General features: G+C 42.1%; 1 protein-coding gene across 2 annotated transcripts in view; it reads left to right on the top strand.

The window, feature by feature from the left end:
• The window catches only part of mlh1 (mutL homolog 1, colon cancer, nonpolyposis type 2 (E. coli)), a 68,016-nt gene extending 62,624 nt beyond the window's left edge, over positions 1-5,392 (top strand). For both annotated transcript variants that reach the window (XM_070889788.1, XM_070889797.1), the window contains 3 exons: positions 614-706; positions 1,909-2,031; positions 5,045-5,392. In XM_070889788.1, the coding sequence (XP_070745889.1) occupies positions 614-706; positions 1,909-2,031; positions 5,045-5,209 (381 nt within the window). In that variant the 3' untranslated portion in view covers positions 5,210-5,392. The remainder of the gene's footprint in view (positions 1-613; positions 707-1,908; positions 2,032-5,044) is intronic.
• Positions 5,393-18,474: the final 13,082 nt, after the last annotated feature.

The raw sequence follows: 18,474 nt of genomic DNA, 5'->3' as shown, positions 1-18,474 counted from the left end.
TGAGAACTCCCAGGGCCACTCTTGACTATACCACTTTGCCACCACCTTTCGTGGGTCTGTCCTGCCGGAGGGACAGGACATAACTAGAGATGGTGATGATGGAATCTGGGACATTCGCTGAAAGGTATGATTCTGTGAGTATGACTACGTCAGGCTGTTGTTTGACTAGTCTGTGGGACAGCTCTTCCAATTTTGGCCTAAGTCCCCAGATTTTAGCGCGGAGAACTTTGCAGTTCGATGGCGGATGGTCTGCCCGGTTTTATTCTTAGTCTACTTCTTTGTAGTGGTTTGGTACAACTGAGTGGCTTGCTAGGCCATTTCAGAGGGCAGTTAAGAATCAACCACATTGCTGTGGATATGGAGTCACATATAGGCCAGACCAGGTAAGAACGGCAGATTTCCTTCCCTAAAGGACATTAGCGAACCAGATGGGTTTTTACAGCAACTCAATAGTTTCATGGTCACCATTACTGATACTAGAGCTTTTTATTTAATTAACTGATTTTAAATTCCCCAGCTACTATGGCGGATTATTAGTCCAGGCCTCTGGATTACTAATCCAGTAACACAATCACGTGCTACCAAACTATATATTTACTGTGGTTATTCATAGGAGGGAAACCTAACTGGATTACCTCTGCTCTTGGAAAACTACATTCCAGCTCTGGAGGGGCTGCCGATGTTTATCCTGCGTCTAGCTACAGAGGTGGGTATCCTGTTATGTTGAAAATAACAATGTAGAACTGATAAAGACCATTTTGGTCTATCTGCCTGGCTCCAAAGTTCAAAACATACAATAGCAAGGAGCAGACTTTGAGTGCCTGGCCACACCGAGGTATCTGGCCCTCTGAGATCCAATTGGCAAATCACGGGCAGGGAGCTCAGTACCTTGCTTGAGCAGAGGGCTTGGAAAGTGGACCGTTATAATCTCTCAGACCTCTCGATTGTTACTTTCAAGAATTATCCAGCTCCCTCTCTAATTTCCCAACAGTCACCATCTCTACTCTGTTCCTAGGTAATCCATTGCACACGTTCACCACCCCGTATGTGAGTTACTTAAATCTAAACAATCCCTCTTGAGAACTTGGGTTCGTTCTTCCTGGTTAGAATCTGTGATCATGTCAGATAGCTTCAGAATTCAGTTTATCTCTACACCTGGATCTTCCCTCAGTTTGCTTCACTCCGGTGTGAACATTCCCAGTTTCCTTAAGGCCCTCTTTGCAGATCCTGGATATCAATTTATTTGCCCTCCTCAGCACCATCTTCAGAGCCAAGATGTTCCCACTTCATCGTTTGATGACACAGAACTGGCGATATGAAGCAAAAGCTTGCTAACGGGCACGATGAAGAACCAGCCCTTCAACTGGCCTATTGCCTCTGCTTGATTTCACTGCAGTCCATGTAAATTAAGTTTTTTTTTAAAAATGGACCCTGAAAATAGTTTGTAGAGATGAGTGACAGAACTAGTGGAAAGGGCATTACCCTTCTCCCCACCCCCCACTATTCATTTGAGGTCGGTCAATTTGGAGGACTGCTTCCTGGTTCAGTCTGCGGTTCCCACCTTGGCCTTCAGAATGATGTGTCAGCTTCCCCCAGTTCCCAGCTCAGTCCCCTTCCTGACAGGTCGGCCAAAACAAGTTCGGACCCACTTCCTCCTCCCCCCACCCCCGCCCGCTCGGCCAAATCTCACTCTGTCACGTGTAGAGATAGTAGTGAATAATATGTAATCTTTACTTCAACATTAAACAGTAACTACTTGCTACAGTTAACAGTTATACCAAATTGTTGTGTACAACAGCAAATAACAATGCAAGATATGTGTAGTTTTTATCTGGTCTAATCCCTTTCCTTTTGTGCCCAGTAGCTTTTATGACTAGACAGCTATAATATTTTCTTATTATTGTGCAGGTGAACTGGGATGAAGAGAAGGAGTGTTTTGAAAAACTGAGCAAGGAATGTGGTATGTTTTACTCCATCAGAAAAGATTATACACTGGACGAGTCACAGGTGTCACCGAATCTGGGTCAACAGGTACGTGTGATCAACTGGATTTATTGTTCTAAAATAAGGTCAAATCCTTCGAAACAAGAGACTCTGCTGTCTCCCCTTAGTACTGACTGTAACACAAGTGTCGATTAACTTAATGTGTTGACCTAATATCCTATTTCTCATCTTTATGTTACTCCGGAAACACAGCGTCAGTTTCCACATGTACGCTGAGGACACCCGACTCTACCTCACTACCACTTCTCTCGGCCCCTCCACAGTCTCTAAATTGTCAGACTATTTGGCCGACATCCAGTTCTGGATGAGCAGAAATTTTTTCTAATTGAATATTGGGAAGACTGAAGACATTGTTTTCAGTCCCCGCCACAAATTCCCTTCCCTAGCCACTGATTCCATCCCTCTCCCCAACTTCTGTCTGAAGCTGAACCAGATTGTTCGCAACCTTGGTGTCACATTTGACCCTGAAATGAGCTTTCGACTACATATCCGCAGCATAACTAAGACCTCCTATTTCCACCTACGCAACATCGCTCGTCTCCTTCCTTGCCTCAGCTCATCCACTGCTAAAACCCTCATCCATGCCTTTGTTACCGCTAGACTTGACTATTCCAAAACACTCCTGGTTGGCCTCCCACATTCTACCCTAAGTAAACTTGAGGTGATCCAAAACTCGGCTGACCATGTCCTAACTCGTACCAAGTCCCACTCACCCATCACCCCTGTGCTCGCTGATCTATATTGATTCCCAGTTAAGCAACGCCTCTATTTCAAAATTCTCATCCTTAGTTTCAAATCCCTTCATGGCCTTGCCTCTCCCTATCTCTGTAATCTCCTCCAGCTCCCAGAGATGCCTGCGCCCCTCTAACTCTACCCTCTTGAGCATCCCTGATTATAATTGCTCAACCATTGGTGGCCATGCCTTCTATTGCCCCAAGCTCTGGAACTCCCTGCTTAAATCACGCCGCCTCTCTTTCCTCCTTCAAGACGCTCCTTAAAACATACCTCTTTGACCAAGCTTTTGGTCACCTGCGCTAATTTTTACTTATGCAGCTCAGTGTCAAATTTTTATCTCATAATACTCCTGTGAAGCCCCTTGGGACATTTCACTACGTTAAAGGCGCTATATAAATACACGTTGTTGTCATTTTCAGTACTGAGGGGAGTAGAGTCTCTTATCTCAAAGGATGGATAAATAAACAGTCTGGAGCACACCAAGCCCTAGAGTCGGGCTTGGAGCAACTTCAGGCCCCGGAGTGGGTCCAAGAGTGATCAGAGGCCAGGGACACCCCACCACCTGGTGCTTACTTCCTGTTGCCTCCTGCCACTGCAAGTGCTGCTGCATCTGAGGTAGTTTTGGATCATATGACATCATGCTGCAGAGGCTGTGTAAGTGTGATGGCTTACAACCTGTCCACTTAACCCAAGGATCAATACCAACCAGGGGTGTAATGGGGGGATGGCACTGGAATAGAACCAGAGCCTAAGGTTTTAAAAAAAAAACACAGTAAGTCCATCACCATATCAGCATTCCTAAATATTAACTCTTGGATTGAAATTTAAGATCACTTTGTAAACCAACCAATAGATGCACAGCATTTTAGTGGTACAGGACTACATTGTAACCTACGACTGACAGATTAATCTAATCACAGAGAAGTGACGAGACAATCAAACTCACTTTTTTTAAATTGTATATAAAATCTGTTCAGATTGTTTCAGGTCAACCAGAGAGCTCTGTGTAGGTTTTATATTCCTAGGCACATTTGAGATACATTGAGCTGCTCTCTAATTTTAAATGCAAATAAATTATATCTAACAAGATAGTGTAGCAAAATAAATTCTGTACTTTTCTAAAATTCCTTGATCATAAATATAGCCAATTGTTACCCATATTTGGTGGTGTAATCTCGCTCATTTCTGTATTAATGTTCTCCAGTCGCTAAATCTTGCATTAATACTGAAACAAGTAAGTCAAATGAAAGAGTAATGAGAAATAAGGGGGTTTCTCTCGATAGATGTACTTTGAAATAAAGGTGTATTGTGGGGAACAATTGACAGAACGCAGAGATCCAGAGAGTATTTAGTGTGAAAGTGTGGAGAGAAAAGTGGTTTATAAGTCACAACTGCTGAGAAGAGTTTACTTTCTCCTCACTGCTGCTGATTATATTTTTACCGTCTGAGTAATTGCCACCCATCCTAAAGTGCAGCATTCTGATCAGTGACTTCAATCGCTGTCACAAGGACGGGCTTGAAAGAACAGGACTGTTGTGGCTGTTTTTTTTTAAAGTTGCCAATTCTTGCACTACTTTAGGAGGGGCATTAAAAAAGTTAGAAATAAAGGACAAAATTCAGGCTTATAACAATAAATACAGATAATCTCAAATAAACATTCAGAGTGATGAGCAATCCTATTAAACTTAAAAGCTGAAAATAGTTTACTATTTTAAATCAGAATAAATGATTTGAATAAGACTCATCAGGCTTGCTAATAAAATCAAGCTGAGCTTCCTTTTTACCCAGTATCTGAGTCCTCGAGACCAACAAGGCTCAGGCTGTACTAATTTAATTAGGGCAGGAGATTACTGAAGAGGAAAATCAGCCAGGGTTCCTGCTCCTGATCACTATCCAGTGACACGCTGCTGGAATGGGTGTAGACTTGAGTTACGACAATGTTGGGCTCAGTTGTAATGCCCCTCCCACATCTCGGAGAATAGCCTGTCGACTGATCGTTAAGGTGAGGGGGTGGGGGTGGGGGCGGAGGGAGATTGGGGAGGGAAGAGTGAAGGATGGCAGCAGATGGCCTGGGGAAGTTTATTTGGGGAGAGCTCCCTAGGGAGCTGCCATCCCATCCGCCATCCTGTTGTTAAGGTTCACGCATGGATAGTGACCCCCTTGGGTGAGGGACCAGGTGATGACTGGGGCCAAGAAGTCAGTTTGTGGAAAGGAGGGAGACCAATCCAGTAAAAGGTTTCTAAATTTGAGAGATGTATTAATTTTAATCCACTTGTAGTGAAACTGTCTTTTTTTTCTTCCCCAGAGTGAGGAACTTGGCAGTGACAAGTCATGGAAGTGGACTGTAGAACATGTGATTTCCAAAGCTTTTAGGACTCTAATCCTTCCTCCAAAGCACTTTGCAGAGGATGGATCCATCCTGCAGCTTGCCAACCTACCTGATCTGTACAAAGTCTTTGAGAGATGTTAACTGATTCTTGGAATGGGACTACGAACTGCCTGTGTTGTGCAGATAACATTTAGTTAGCTCAGTTCTACAAAGCAATATTACTCATCAAAAAATATTACGTCATTCTTATTTTAAAGAAGAAACACAGGGAACTGATTGTTATACGTATAAAGCGTTGTATCACATAAAGTTAGTTAACTTGAATGACTGTATTTCTTCAGAACTTTAGCTCATTAACATAGATTTATTCCACGGACCTACAATTGCACCATTTTACATCATTTAAAGTTCTTCTGTAATCACCTGGTTTTATACAGTTATTTTCCTTTTGAGCCTTCTCCACCCAGTGTAGGGAGTTACTTCTCCTGTGCCAAAACACCAGGAATTCAAAAATGCAATATGGATGATTTTAGCAGTTTGTACTTGTGTTTTAATCAATGGTGCAAAATTGTATGGGTCACAATTCAGCATGCTATCCTCCGTGCAAATTCCCAGTGTAGCCACCTCCAGGCAGCAAGTTTTAACCAATGGCGTATGCAAAGACCTTTTAATTGAGGAACATAGATTTGCTCTTTAAAATCCTTTTTCTTAAAACTTGGACCTGAAGGTGAGGGATAAATTGCATATACTAGGCCTGCACTAACCATTTCACATTGTTTTCCAATTCACTTGTAGCTCGATTCCAGTGCCAAAGAACATTGTTTTGTTGTAGTGTGTGGTTGTGGGATAATACCTAATTCATTGTATTATCGTGTGCTTTACATGCTCTTCACCATGGCTCATAAGTCTGCTTATGCAAAGTGTTCCTTGCCTGGGCCCAATATGTCATCACTGTACTGACAAGAGAAAAGGCAGGTCATTGACTTTTAGGTATGCCACATGAAGTACTTTGTACTGTGACAATGGTCAGAGGTTTCTTGTGTGATAATTGGACAACATTTTCACAATAAATTTGGGAGAATCATAGAAAAATTATGACATGGGAGGCCATTCGGCCCATCGTGCCCGTGCCGGTCGAAAAAGAGCTATCCTGCCTAATCCCACTTTCCAGCTCTTGGTCCCTAGCCCTGTAGGTCATGGCACTGCAACTGCACATCCAAGTATTTTTTAAATGTGATCAGGGTTTCTGCCTCTACCACCCTTTCAGGCAGTGAGTTCCAGACCACCACCACCCTCTGGGTGAAAAAATATTTCCCCATTTCCCCTCAAACCCTTCTCCCAACTACTTTAAATCGATGCCCCTTGGTTATTAACCCCTCTCCCAAGGGAAATGGGTCCTTCCGATCCACGCTATCTCAATTAAATCTCCCCTCAGCCTCTGTTCAAAAGAAAGCAATCCCAGCCTATCCAATCTTTTCTCATAGCTAAAATGTTGTTACTGTCCTCGTCTTTCAGATGAGATGTTAAACCGAGGGCACCGTCTGCTCTCAGATGGATGTAATAGATCCCATGGTACAGGGGAATTAACCCAGAGTCCTGGCAAATATTTATCCCTCAAATCAACATTACTAATACAGATTATCTAGTCATTATCACGTTGCTTTTCTGGGAGCTTGCTGTACGTAAATTAGCTGTCATGTTTCCTACATTTACAACAGTGACTACGTTTCAGAAGTACTCCATTGGCTGTGAAGCGCTTTGGGACATCCTGAGTTTGTGAAAGGTGCGATATAAATTCAAGTCTTTTTCAGTACACAACAGCCCTGCAGAAGCATATATTTTCCTTAGCTTTGCACTGCACCAGACATTTGCACCAATAATAAGTTGCCAGCACCGTCAGACTCCCATGTTCAACAGAAAATGCAAGTGCTCCACCTGTAACACAGCCTTCATTCAAAACAACTGCTATCAGTGCTGAAACTGGAATTTTGTATGAAGTTTGAATATATTTGGGTACTGTAGCTTAGCAGTTGAATAGTGGATACGTGGTCGAAAACTCCTTTCAGGGTCAATATGACACCAAGGTTGAGAACAGTCTGGTTCAGCCTCAGACAGAAGTTGGGGAGAGGAATGGAGTCAGTGGCTAGGAATGGAGTTTGTGGTGGGGAATCAAAAACAATGGCTTCGGTCAACCCAATATTCAATTGGAGAACATTTCTGCTTATCCAGACAAGTGGTCTGACAATGTAGAGACCATGGAGGGGTCGAGAGAACTGGTATTGAGGTAGAGCTGGGTGTCATCAGCGTACATGTGGAAACTGACAGTTTTTGGATGATGTCGCCAAGGGGCAACCTGTAGATGAAAAATAGAGGGGGCCAAGAATAGATCCTTGGGGGACACCGGAGGTAACGATGCGGGGGCGGGAAGAGAAGCTGTTGCAAGTGATTCTCTGGCTAAGATTAGATAGATAAGAATGGAACCTGTCAAGTGCATTTAAACCTTTATCTTTTGTCACCATGTCAGAAGTTTTATCCCTTTATTTGCTTCTTGAGATTTGAGGTTAATCTGTTGACTGGAAGAGATGTTAATCTTCTTCCTGCTAATAGATCATCTTTGTCATGGTGTGAATGTGGATGTTGCAATTCAATTTGTTGTCATTGTCCCAGCTTGGCAATGAGAACAGAGATCAGCATCACACCCAAATGTGTGCTGAAAGGAAACCAACCTCTCTCCCCTCAGTCTCTCTCTCCCACAGAAGGCCACAAAAATGTTCATGTAGATAATCACAGCGATATTCTCGGCAAAAGTTCTGAAGATAATCCGAAAGCTAGAAACAGCTCCAGCAGTTCGTCCCCACTTCCGTCTTTCTCTTGCGTCACACTGTGCATGCACGACCGAATTGAGTGCCCATGTTCAAAACGGACAGAGTCCAATACACAGAGGGACACAAAAAACTAGTGCAAATAATCACTGAATTTTTAAAATCACCTGTTGCATGCTGGGAGTTTGCAAGGGATTCTGGGACTGGTTTTATAATGGGCCTCCAGAATAAAACCCTCCAGTGGCCTGATTAACTGGTTATACTTATAAGATCCTAGTTGGCCGAGTTCAAAATAGGAACGGAGAAAACTCATTGAACTTTTCAGTAGTATATTTGCTAAATTAAAAAGGGATAAGAAATTCAAATGTTGGCCAGAAGCAGAACTGTCAGTAAAACTGGGGAAAAATTTGTTACCAGTCATCACTACTGAACTCCAACCAAGGGTTTGTGTATTAAGACCTATTTCTTCAGAACTGGGATGTTCAACAAGGAGCTAAATAAATTGGTAATATGAAAGAGGGAACAATTTATACTGGCTTTATTTATCACATTTCTGTGATATTCACAGTCAAAATTTCTGATCAGCAACAATTCATCGAGATTGATGGCCTGTTCTGATGAACTGTTCAGATACATCACTGAACAGCAAAAATGCAGATTGTTTGTATTCATAAATTCTCTGATAACAGACATTGGTGCCATGTGCTGAATGGCAACGAGGAATGAAGCACAAATTAAATTGCCGAGTTTATATTGATATGCAGTATAATATGTCTCAATTTCTACTACATAGCATTCTAATACACTGGTCTCACTCAATTTGTGGCCCTCTCAGCACATGAATTACCTGAGCTAAATAGAAAATGACTACTACAAAAGCCATTGCAACCTATATTGTTCTCTATTTAAAATGTAGTTCATGGCCCAAGAACAAAATTGCAGGAAAGTGCGGCTTGGAAATGAGTGATGTCAGAGAGTAAAATATAGCAGTAAATCAGTTAACTCACCTTTTAACTGTATAATTGTCAAAGTCCATAAATCCAGCTGTAAAGTGCACAATATTTGTGGGAAAAGGCTCAATGGAAATTGAGAGAATCATGATTTATATACTAGGCCCAGCACAGGTCCACATTTAACAAGATGAGAATCTGCTGGGTTTAATGTGTGTACTTCAAGTCATAGCAATTTTATATGTTAAAAAGAAAACCAGATTCAGACAAAAGCTCATTCAAATTTTGGCACTGCCACAGCTATACAAAGAATGGCTAGTTGAAAACGCAAGGATGTGTAAATTTGAAGTACAGAATTGTGTTTAAGATGTTCCCATCTGAGCAAGTTCAAATTGGCTTGAAAATATTCATTTAAATTTACCGAAATGGTCGCTATTCTGACCTCGTGCACCAGGAAAATAGTTTTTTTCTTAAAGTCATGTGATCTTAAAATGATGCCAGTGACTCCATAAAATCAGATTCCAATCCATTACTCAGACAAATGATCCCGGTACAATATTCAGCTCCCTAAAATCAGGTATGTACGATATTCCATAACTTTCAGCTTTAGGACATGGGTAAATTCTTCCAATAAGTTTTAGAATTTCACTTAGAAAAAGACATGAACCATTGCAATATAGAGAATCCCTCAGTGGATTGTCCTCAAATTCACCAGATGTCCAATCGATGTGCACACCAGCATACGGTTTGTATTGGTCTCCTTTCCAATTAAAATCCCAAATCAATGACAGAAATCTCACATGTCAGTATTTAATACTGAATTACTGTGACAAAGTATAATGATTTTTAAAGTTAAAATACGTAGGTGCCCAGAAATTTTGACCGAGCCTAAAGTCGGGGGCTAGAATTTCAGCTCCATAGCGCCCGATTTTCCAGCGCTATATGTGCCGTTTTGTGATGCAAATGGCACCCGCACCATGTGCGCACACTTATGGTACGTGCCACAGCGGACGTTGCTTTGATGCCAGCACTGCCATTTTTGTCCTCAATGCTGGACCTAATACCCTGCCTTAACCTGGCACAACTGAACATGTGTTCAGCATCAGCAAGGACAACCCCTCACTGATATTTAAAGGGATCAGCAACCACTCTAAGGTTAGTTGCTGATTAATTTCTACCGGCTCCATGTAAGTTTGTGGAAGTGTTCGCAGCTATCTAGGGTTGCTTAAGGTGATTGGAGCGTGGGCAGGTACAGTAGGAGCGGCGAAGTCGAGGCATAGGAACGGTGGGTGATCATGGAGGGATGTGATCGGGGCCCAGGGGCAGCACGGGCCAGCCTACACTGCGATATGTGTGCACACTAGATCCGTGCGCACACTAGATCCGTGCAGCAGAGCTGGTCTCCAGTCATCTTGGTTAATCCTTGCCTCTGGACCAAGACCTAGCTCTGTCAAGCCCATGTGATGGCTGATGCGCAACAGCCACCACCCGTTAAAAAAATCCACGCACCGGCATCTTCCACCCTTCAGGATGTAATTCGGGACCTGGAATATTAGGTCCTTCATTGAAACACCTGTGAACTCATCCCTTTTTGGCGTGGAAGCAAGTCATCCTCGATACGAGGGATTGCCTATGAGATGAGTGGACTAGCAACGCAGAGGACACAAGTTTAAAATCCCACCATGGCAATAAATGACAATTTGTGGACTGGCACCAAAAAAATGACCATGAAAGCTGATGGATTCTTATAAAATGCCAGCACGGTCATTTCTTATAAAATGACCGTGCACCTGCAACCCCTACTTGGTCTCGGCTACATGTGTCTCCTGTTCCACGCTCTGGAACATTAGGAATGGGTGTAGGCTATTTAGCCCCTCGCAATTCATTCAGATCATGGCTGATCTGCACCTCAACTCCACTTGCCTGCCTCTACTCCAAACCCCGCAAGATCATATCCCCATGTTCTTCATTTCCCCAACAGAGCAAATTGTTTTTCCGTATCGACCGTATCAAATCTTAACATTTTAAATACGTGGTTGCCTTTTAATGCCCTCAAGTGAAAAGCTGTGCTATAATTGGCAAAGATGTACAGAAACAATACCTGGTTTAGTATTTACAATTGTTAGTACCACTGGAATCTGTCCCAAGAGGTTGATGTGGGAATATGGTATTGAGATAGAGGATCAGTCATGATCATATTGAATGGCGGTGCAGACTCGAAGGGCCGAATGGCCTGCTACTGCTCCTATTTTCTATGATGCCATCCTTTTACAAAATAATTTCAAACAAGCACATGTCAACATAAATAAAATTGGTTTCCAGTGAATCAGTAGAATAATCCTTTATCTTAAACATTTATCAATGACATGTGATACAAGTTTGCAGCTCCACAATCTCAGTACTTTAGCAATCTGAACAGAATACTGCATTGTTCTGCTTCAACATTTGTCATTCCCAGCCAGACAACACCCATTATAGTTATTTGTTAATGCTACTTTCACGCTAATAGCGAAGGCAGCAAAAGAGATCAAATGTAGACTTGCAGAAAAGTAACTCTAACAACTGTGCTGGCAGGAGGAATGCTGACCCAGGATTTGTGTCTTGGCAGCTCCAACACCAGTAAACAAGATGTATCACAATCCTCATCAATGAAGCCAATCTCCTGGGTCGATGTGATGTAAAGGGATAAGCTGTATGGGCACAATAACATTGATCAAACATTGGCTTTCTCCAAATACCAGAGACAACCACAGGTGCACATGTTACAATGCCTGAGAACATGGTGTTTGATACAATATCAAAGGAAGCTACGAAACGCCAGATACTGAGTTTCACAGCGCTTATTGCAGTATTATTTACATTGAGTGTACAGCACAGAAACAGGCCACTCGGCCCAACTGGTCTATGCTGAAGTTTATGCTCCACGTGAATCTTCACACCCTACCTCATCTAACCCTATCAGCATATCCTGTTCCTTTCTCATGTGCTTATCTAGCTTAAATGCATCTATACCATTTGCCTCATCAACTCCTTGTAGCGAGTTCCACATTCCTACTGTTCTTTGGGTAAAGAAGTTTCTCCTGAATTCTTTATTCGATTTATTAGTGACCGAAGGGGAAAATGGGAAGGCTTCTCTTCCCACGAGCGGGCCCTTTGATATAAAGGGTTGACGCTCGTCCCAACCCGCATAGCAGCCCTCGAAGTATTAGACGGAGACAGATGGCAAGGTATAACGATCTTTAATTATGGACATCCGGGAACCCTTCTCATCACAGCCGCCTGTGAGTGGAGATGTTCCCTGAATAGCAAAATTGTACATCATTTATATATTTCATAGATCCCTTCACGCCCCGGTACGACCTCCCTCGATCTCTAATTGGGTTAGCTTATTAGTAATATTTTGGATTGACAGACTAGGACCTCAAGGCAACCTTTAGACCTTAACTGGGATGACCTCATTGGGTTTGAATTTGCTGATCGTACGCAACGGCTAATAGTCTGTTTAGAGTCTTTTCACAGAGTCCTATCTTGTCGGACTGGACATACCTTAATGTTATCTAGTGTTTTGGTCCATCAATGTTGAATCAGAGGCCTCTGGGTTCTTGGTGCTGGAATATGTTAGAATGTGAGGTCAACCACAGACATTCTGCCCCTCTTGCTGAGCCAATGTAGAAGCCGGCACTTTAAACCTTATTTCGCTTATACCCCTAATGCCAATTTTCTCTTAGTGACTATCTTATATTTATGACCTTTAGTTTTAGACTCCTTCACAAGTGGAAACATCTTCTCTACATCTACCCCATCAAGCCTTCTCATTATCTTAAAGATGTCTATCAGTTCACCCTCAGCCTTCTCTTTTCTAGTGAAAAGAGCCCCAGCCTGTTCAGCCTTTCTTCATAAGTATATCCTCTCAATTTTGGTATCATCCTTGTGAATCTTTTTTTGCACCTACTCCAATGCCTCTATATCCTTTTTAAAATAGTTAGACCAGAACTGTGCACAGTACTCCGTGGTCTAACCAAGGTTCGATACAAGTTTAACATAATGTCCCTGCTTTTCAGTTATATCCCTCTAGAAATGAATTTGTGCTTGGTCTTTTTAAAAATGGCCTTATTAACCTGCTTCGCTACTTTTAGTGATTTGTGTATCTGTACCCCCAGATCCCTTCGCTCCTCTACCCCATTCAGACTCTTATTATCCAAGCAGTATGTGGCCCCTTATTCTTCCTACCAAAATATACCACCTCACATTTCTAGAGGGAAAGAACTGAAAAGCAGGGACATTATAGTAAACTTGCATCGAACCTTGGTTAGACCAAATTTGATACTGTGCACAGTTCTGGTCTCCATATGTAAAAAGGATATCGAGGCATTGGCGAAGGTGCAAAAAAAGATTCACAGGGATGATACCTCACATTTATCTTTATAGAAATTAATTTGCCAATTACACACCGATTCTGCAAGCTTATTAATGGCCTGGAATTTGCAGTCAAAGGTGAAGCAAAAGTGTTTGCCGCTGGCCTCGAAGCAAGCTTCGCACAAAGATCTCGCGATCTCGGTCGAGAAGTTCAGGTTTTCCAATGCATAATTCAAATCAATGTAGTATAGTGGGAATCCCATACTGCGAGATGCCGGGACGTCAACAAGTTGTCTAAGCAGCCAATCAAAAGAGAATTCTCAGCAAACAAGGAAGTGGGTAAGCACTTAAAATTCAAACTTTCAAAAAATGCTGAACAAAACTAAGACTGGGGCTCACAAATGGGGAAAAGGCAAGCTTGAAATAAAGATAAACTTAATTTTTTAAAAGTTTTTTACAAATGTTAATTTTTATTAGAATGTATAAATTTGACACTGCAGAAAATTAAAATTACTTTCTCAGGCCCATAACCTTTGTTTATACGCTTTAGTCAATAGGTTGTTAAAACCCCAGTTACACTAATCTCTTTGAGTCGAATTTTTAGTGGGGTATTTAACAGTGTAACTATTGCAGAAAAACAGAAGTTTTTGTCAGTTTCCTTGATTTGAGTGATTACACTGATTCCTGGCTCTGTGGAGGCGGGGGTGGAGGGGCAGGCGCACAATGACAGACCACAACTTCGGGATTTACGCATGAGCCCACGCATGCGCTAAATCCTGAAGCTGCGGTCAGTTTCAAAGGCAAAATGACAAGGAACGCTGCCAGTTCAAATTCATCAGGACCGCAAATTCCGGGTCAATGTCTTCCTGTATTTTGTCACATTCTTCCTTTGTATTAAACACCTTTCCATTTGGTGTCATCCTCAAATTTTGAAATTGTACTTACGATTCCTGATTCCATTCATTAATATAAATTGTGAACAACAGTGGTCCCAGCACCAATGCCTGTGGAACACCACTTCCCACTTTTTGCAAGTCTGAGTACACTTAACCCCTACTCTGTTTTCTGGTTTGTAACCAGCTTACTATACATTCTGCAATCTGTCCCCTGACTCCACATGTTCTGACCTTAGTCAGGAGTCTATAATGCAGTACCTTATCAAAGGCCTTTTAAAAATGCAAATATATTACATCGACCACAATACCCGTGTATATTCTTTGTTACTTCTTCAAAGAATTGAATAAGATTGGTCAAGCACAATCTTCCCTTTTGAAATCCGTTTCTAGTTATTTTTCTATTACATCTTTGAATAAATATTCCATTATCTTTCCTTCCACTGACGTTAAGCTAACTGGTCTATAATTCCTGGAACTTGGTCAATCTCCCTTTTTAAATATAGGAATCACATTAGCCATCCGCCAGCCCTCTGGTACTATTCATAGAATAATAGAAACTTACAGCACAGGAGGCCATTCGGCCCATCGTACCTGTGCTGACTCTTTGAAAGAGCAGTCGTCCTTAGTCCCATATCCCCGCTTTTTGTCTGTAACCCTGTAAGTCCTTCATCCTCAAGTACCTGTCCAACTCACTTTTAAAATTATTTATGGAATCAGCTTCCACCACCTTTTCAGGTAGAGCTTTCCAGAGCCCGACAACTCAATGAAAAATATTCTCCTCATCTCTCCTCTAGATCTTTTTCCAATGATTTTGAATCAATGACCATGAGTTATTGACCCACTCACCAAAAGGAATATTTTTTCCCTTGGGAAAACATTTCATCTTGAAAATCTCTATTGAGTCACCTCTTAACCTTCTCTGTTCCAAGGAGAACAGTCCTAACTATTCCAATCGCTCCTCATAACTGAAATCCCTCATCCCTGGAAACATCCTGGTAAACCTCCTCTGTACCCTTTCTAATGCCTTTACATCTTCCGTGTAAGACTACAGCATTTTTGCCTAATTTTTCTGTTAATAACTGCTTGCTTGACCATTTTTAATGACCCAGAATGCTTTAAGCAAAAATGAACTTTTAAGCGATCCCACGGCTGCAAAGAGATTTTCCCACAGGCAGTAAGAGATGTCCTTGAATTGTCTACAAAATGTGAAGAAGGTAATGGCAATAAGAAATGGCAAGATTTCTATTCATGGGAAGAATTCATTTAAAAACATTTCCTTTGTTTTAAACTGTACAACTGCGTACACACCTTTGGTTTACATCCAGAAAAATTGTATAATTATTGGGACTTTGGAAAGGGTCTGGGTGCTGCAGTCTTAGAGAAGCGGTAACCTGATCAGTTACTAAAGGGAGTTGTTTTCTGATCACTGATCACGGCTGGAATTAACTCGGCATGTGTATCTTTGTTTTTTCATGAATCATTAAGGGATAGGCAATTGTAACCGTTATAAGGACTTAACAGGATAGCTTAGTGCAAGTTGATAATTAGGAAATTATTCTGCATTTGATTGCTTGTATTTCTTTTGATTATTCTAAGTAAAAGATTGAACCCTTGATTGGAGAATTTGAAGAAACATCTTGTGTCTGCGTTATTTTGTCTCAAGTTTGAACTCTGAAAGTTTAGAGATAAACTTTGACTCTGTTGATAATTAAGACAAGTTCTACATTGGTCAAGTTGTAGAAAAGGCTTGATCCTGAATGACCCATATATTGGTCAAGTCGTAAATAAGGCTTGATCCGTCTTAATTAAGGAGTTGGAGTGAAAGTCTTACATCCCTGAAGTGTGGAGCACAGAATTGTCCACAATACTCCAGCTGAGGCCGAACAAGTGATTAAACATAGAAACATAGAAAATAGGTGCAGGAGTAGGCCATTCAGCCCTTCTAGCCTGCATCGCCATTCAATGAGTTCACGACTGAACATGCAACTTCAGTACCCCATTCCTGCTTTCTCGCCATACCCCTTGATCCCCCTAGTAGTAAGGACTTCATCTAACTCCTTTTTGAATATATTTAGTGAATTGGCCTCAACAACTTTCTGTGGTAGAGAATTCCACAGGTTCACCACTCTCTGGGTGAAGAAGTTTCTCCTCATCTCGGTCCTAAATGGCTTACCCCTTATCCTTAGACTGTGACCCTGGTTCTGGACTTCCCCAACATTGGGAACATTCTTCCTGCATCTAACCTGTCTAAACCCGTCAGAATTTTAAACATTTCTATGAGATCCCCTCATTCTTCTGAGCTCCAGTGAATACAAGCCCAGTTGATCCAGTCTTTCTTGATATGTCAGTCCCGCCATCCCAGGAATTAGTCTGGTGAACCTTCGCTGCACTCCCTCAATAGCAAGAATGTCCTTCCTCAAGTTAGGAGACCAAAACTGTACACAATACTCCAGGTGTGGCCTCACCAAGGCCCTGTACAACTGTAGTAACACCTCCCTGCCCCTGTATTCAAATCCCCACGCTATGAAGGCCAACATGCCATTTGCTTTCTTAACCGCCTGCTGTACCTGCATGCCAACCTTCAATGACTGATGTACCATGACACCCAGGTCTTGTTGCACCTCCCCTTTTCCTAATCTGTCACCATTCAGATAATAGTCTGTCTCTCTGTTTTTACCACCAAAGTGGATAACCTCACATTTATCCACATTATACTTCATCTGCCATGCATTTGCCCACTCATCTAACCTATCCAAGTCACTCTGCAGCCTCATAGCATCCTCCTCGCAGATCACACTGCCACCCAACTTAGTGCCATCCGCAAATTTGGAGATACTACATTTAATCCCCTTGTCTAAATCATTAATGTACAATGTAAACAGCTGGGGCCCCAGCACAGAACCTTGCGGTACCCGACTAGTCACTGCCTGCCATTCTGAAAAGTACCCATTTACTCCTACTCTTTGCTTCCTGTCTGACAACCAGTTCTCAATCCACGTCAGCACACTACCCCCAATCCCATGTGCTTTAACTTTGCACATTAATCTCTTGTGTGGGACCTTGTCAAAAGCCTTCTGAAAGTCCAAATACACCACATCAACTGGTTCTCCCTTGTCCACTCTACTGGAAACATCCTCAAAAAATTCCAGAAGATTTGTCAAGCATGATTTCCCTTTCACAAATCCATGCTGACTTGGACCTATCCTGTCACCTCTTTCCAAATGCGCTACTATGACATCCTTAATAATTGATTCCATCATTTTACCCACTACCGATGTCAGGCTGACCAGTCTATAATTCCCTGTTTTCTCTCTCCCTACTTTTTTTAAAAAGTGGGGTTACATTGGCTACCCTCCACTCCATAGGAACTATGGAATGTTGGAAAATGACTGTCAAAGCATCTGCTATTTCCAAGGCCACCTCCTCAAGTACTCTGGGTTGCAGTCCATCAGGCCCTGGGGATTTATCGGCCTTCAATCCCATCAATTTCCCCAACACAATTTCCCGACTAATAAGGATTTCCCTCAGTTCATCCTTCTTACTAAACCCTCTGACCCCTTTTATATCTGGAAGGTTGTTTGTGTCCTCCTTAGTGAATACCGAACCAAAGTACTTGTTCAATTGGTCTGCCATTTTTGTTGCCCGTTATGATTTCCCCTGATTCTGACTGCAGGGGCCCTACGTTTGTCTTTACTAACCTTTTTCTCTTTACATATCGAAAGAAGCTTTTGCAGTCCGTCTTAATGTTCCCTGCAAGTTTCCTCTCGTACTCTATTTTCCCTGCCCTAATCAAACGCTTTGTCCTCTTCTGCTGAGTTCTAAATTTCTCCCAGTCCCCGGGTTCGTTGCTATTTCTGGCCAATTTGTATGCCACTTCCTTGGCTTTAATACTATCCCTGATTTCCCTTGATAGCCACAGTTGAGCCACCTTCCCTTTTTTATTTTTTACGCCAGATAGGGATGTACAATTGTTGTAGTTCATCCATGCAGTCTCTAAATGTCTGCCATTGCCCAGCCACTGTCAACCCCTGAAGTATCATTCGCCAATCTAACCTAGCCAATTCATGCCTCATACCTTAAAAGTTACCCTTCTTTAAGTTCTGGACCATGGTCTCGGAATTAACTGTTTCATTCTCCATCCTAATGTAGAATTCCACCATATTATGGTCACTCAGTCTGATTAGCATGTGGCACTGGTAGCAATCTGGAGATTACTACCTTTGAGGTCCTACTTTTTAAATTTAACTCCTATCTCCCTAAATTCAGCTTGTAGGACCTCTTCCCACTTCTTACCTATATCATTGGTACCTACATGTACCACGACAACTGGCTGTTCACTCTCCCCCTCCAGAATGCTCTGCAGCCTCTCTGAGACATCCTTG

Source organism: Pristiophorus japonicus, chromosome 1 (assembly GCF_044704955.1).
Source record: "Pristiophorus japonicus isolate sPriJap1 chromosome 1, sPriJap1.hap1, whole genome shotgun sequence".
NCBI classification, from domain to species: Eukaryota; Metazoa; Chordata; class Chondrichthyes; family Pristiophoridae; genus Pristiophorus; species Pristiophorus japonicus.
Note: the sequence above shows the minus strand (reverse complement) of the source record. Positions and strands in the feature narration are given on the sequence as shown.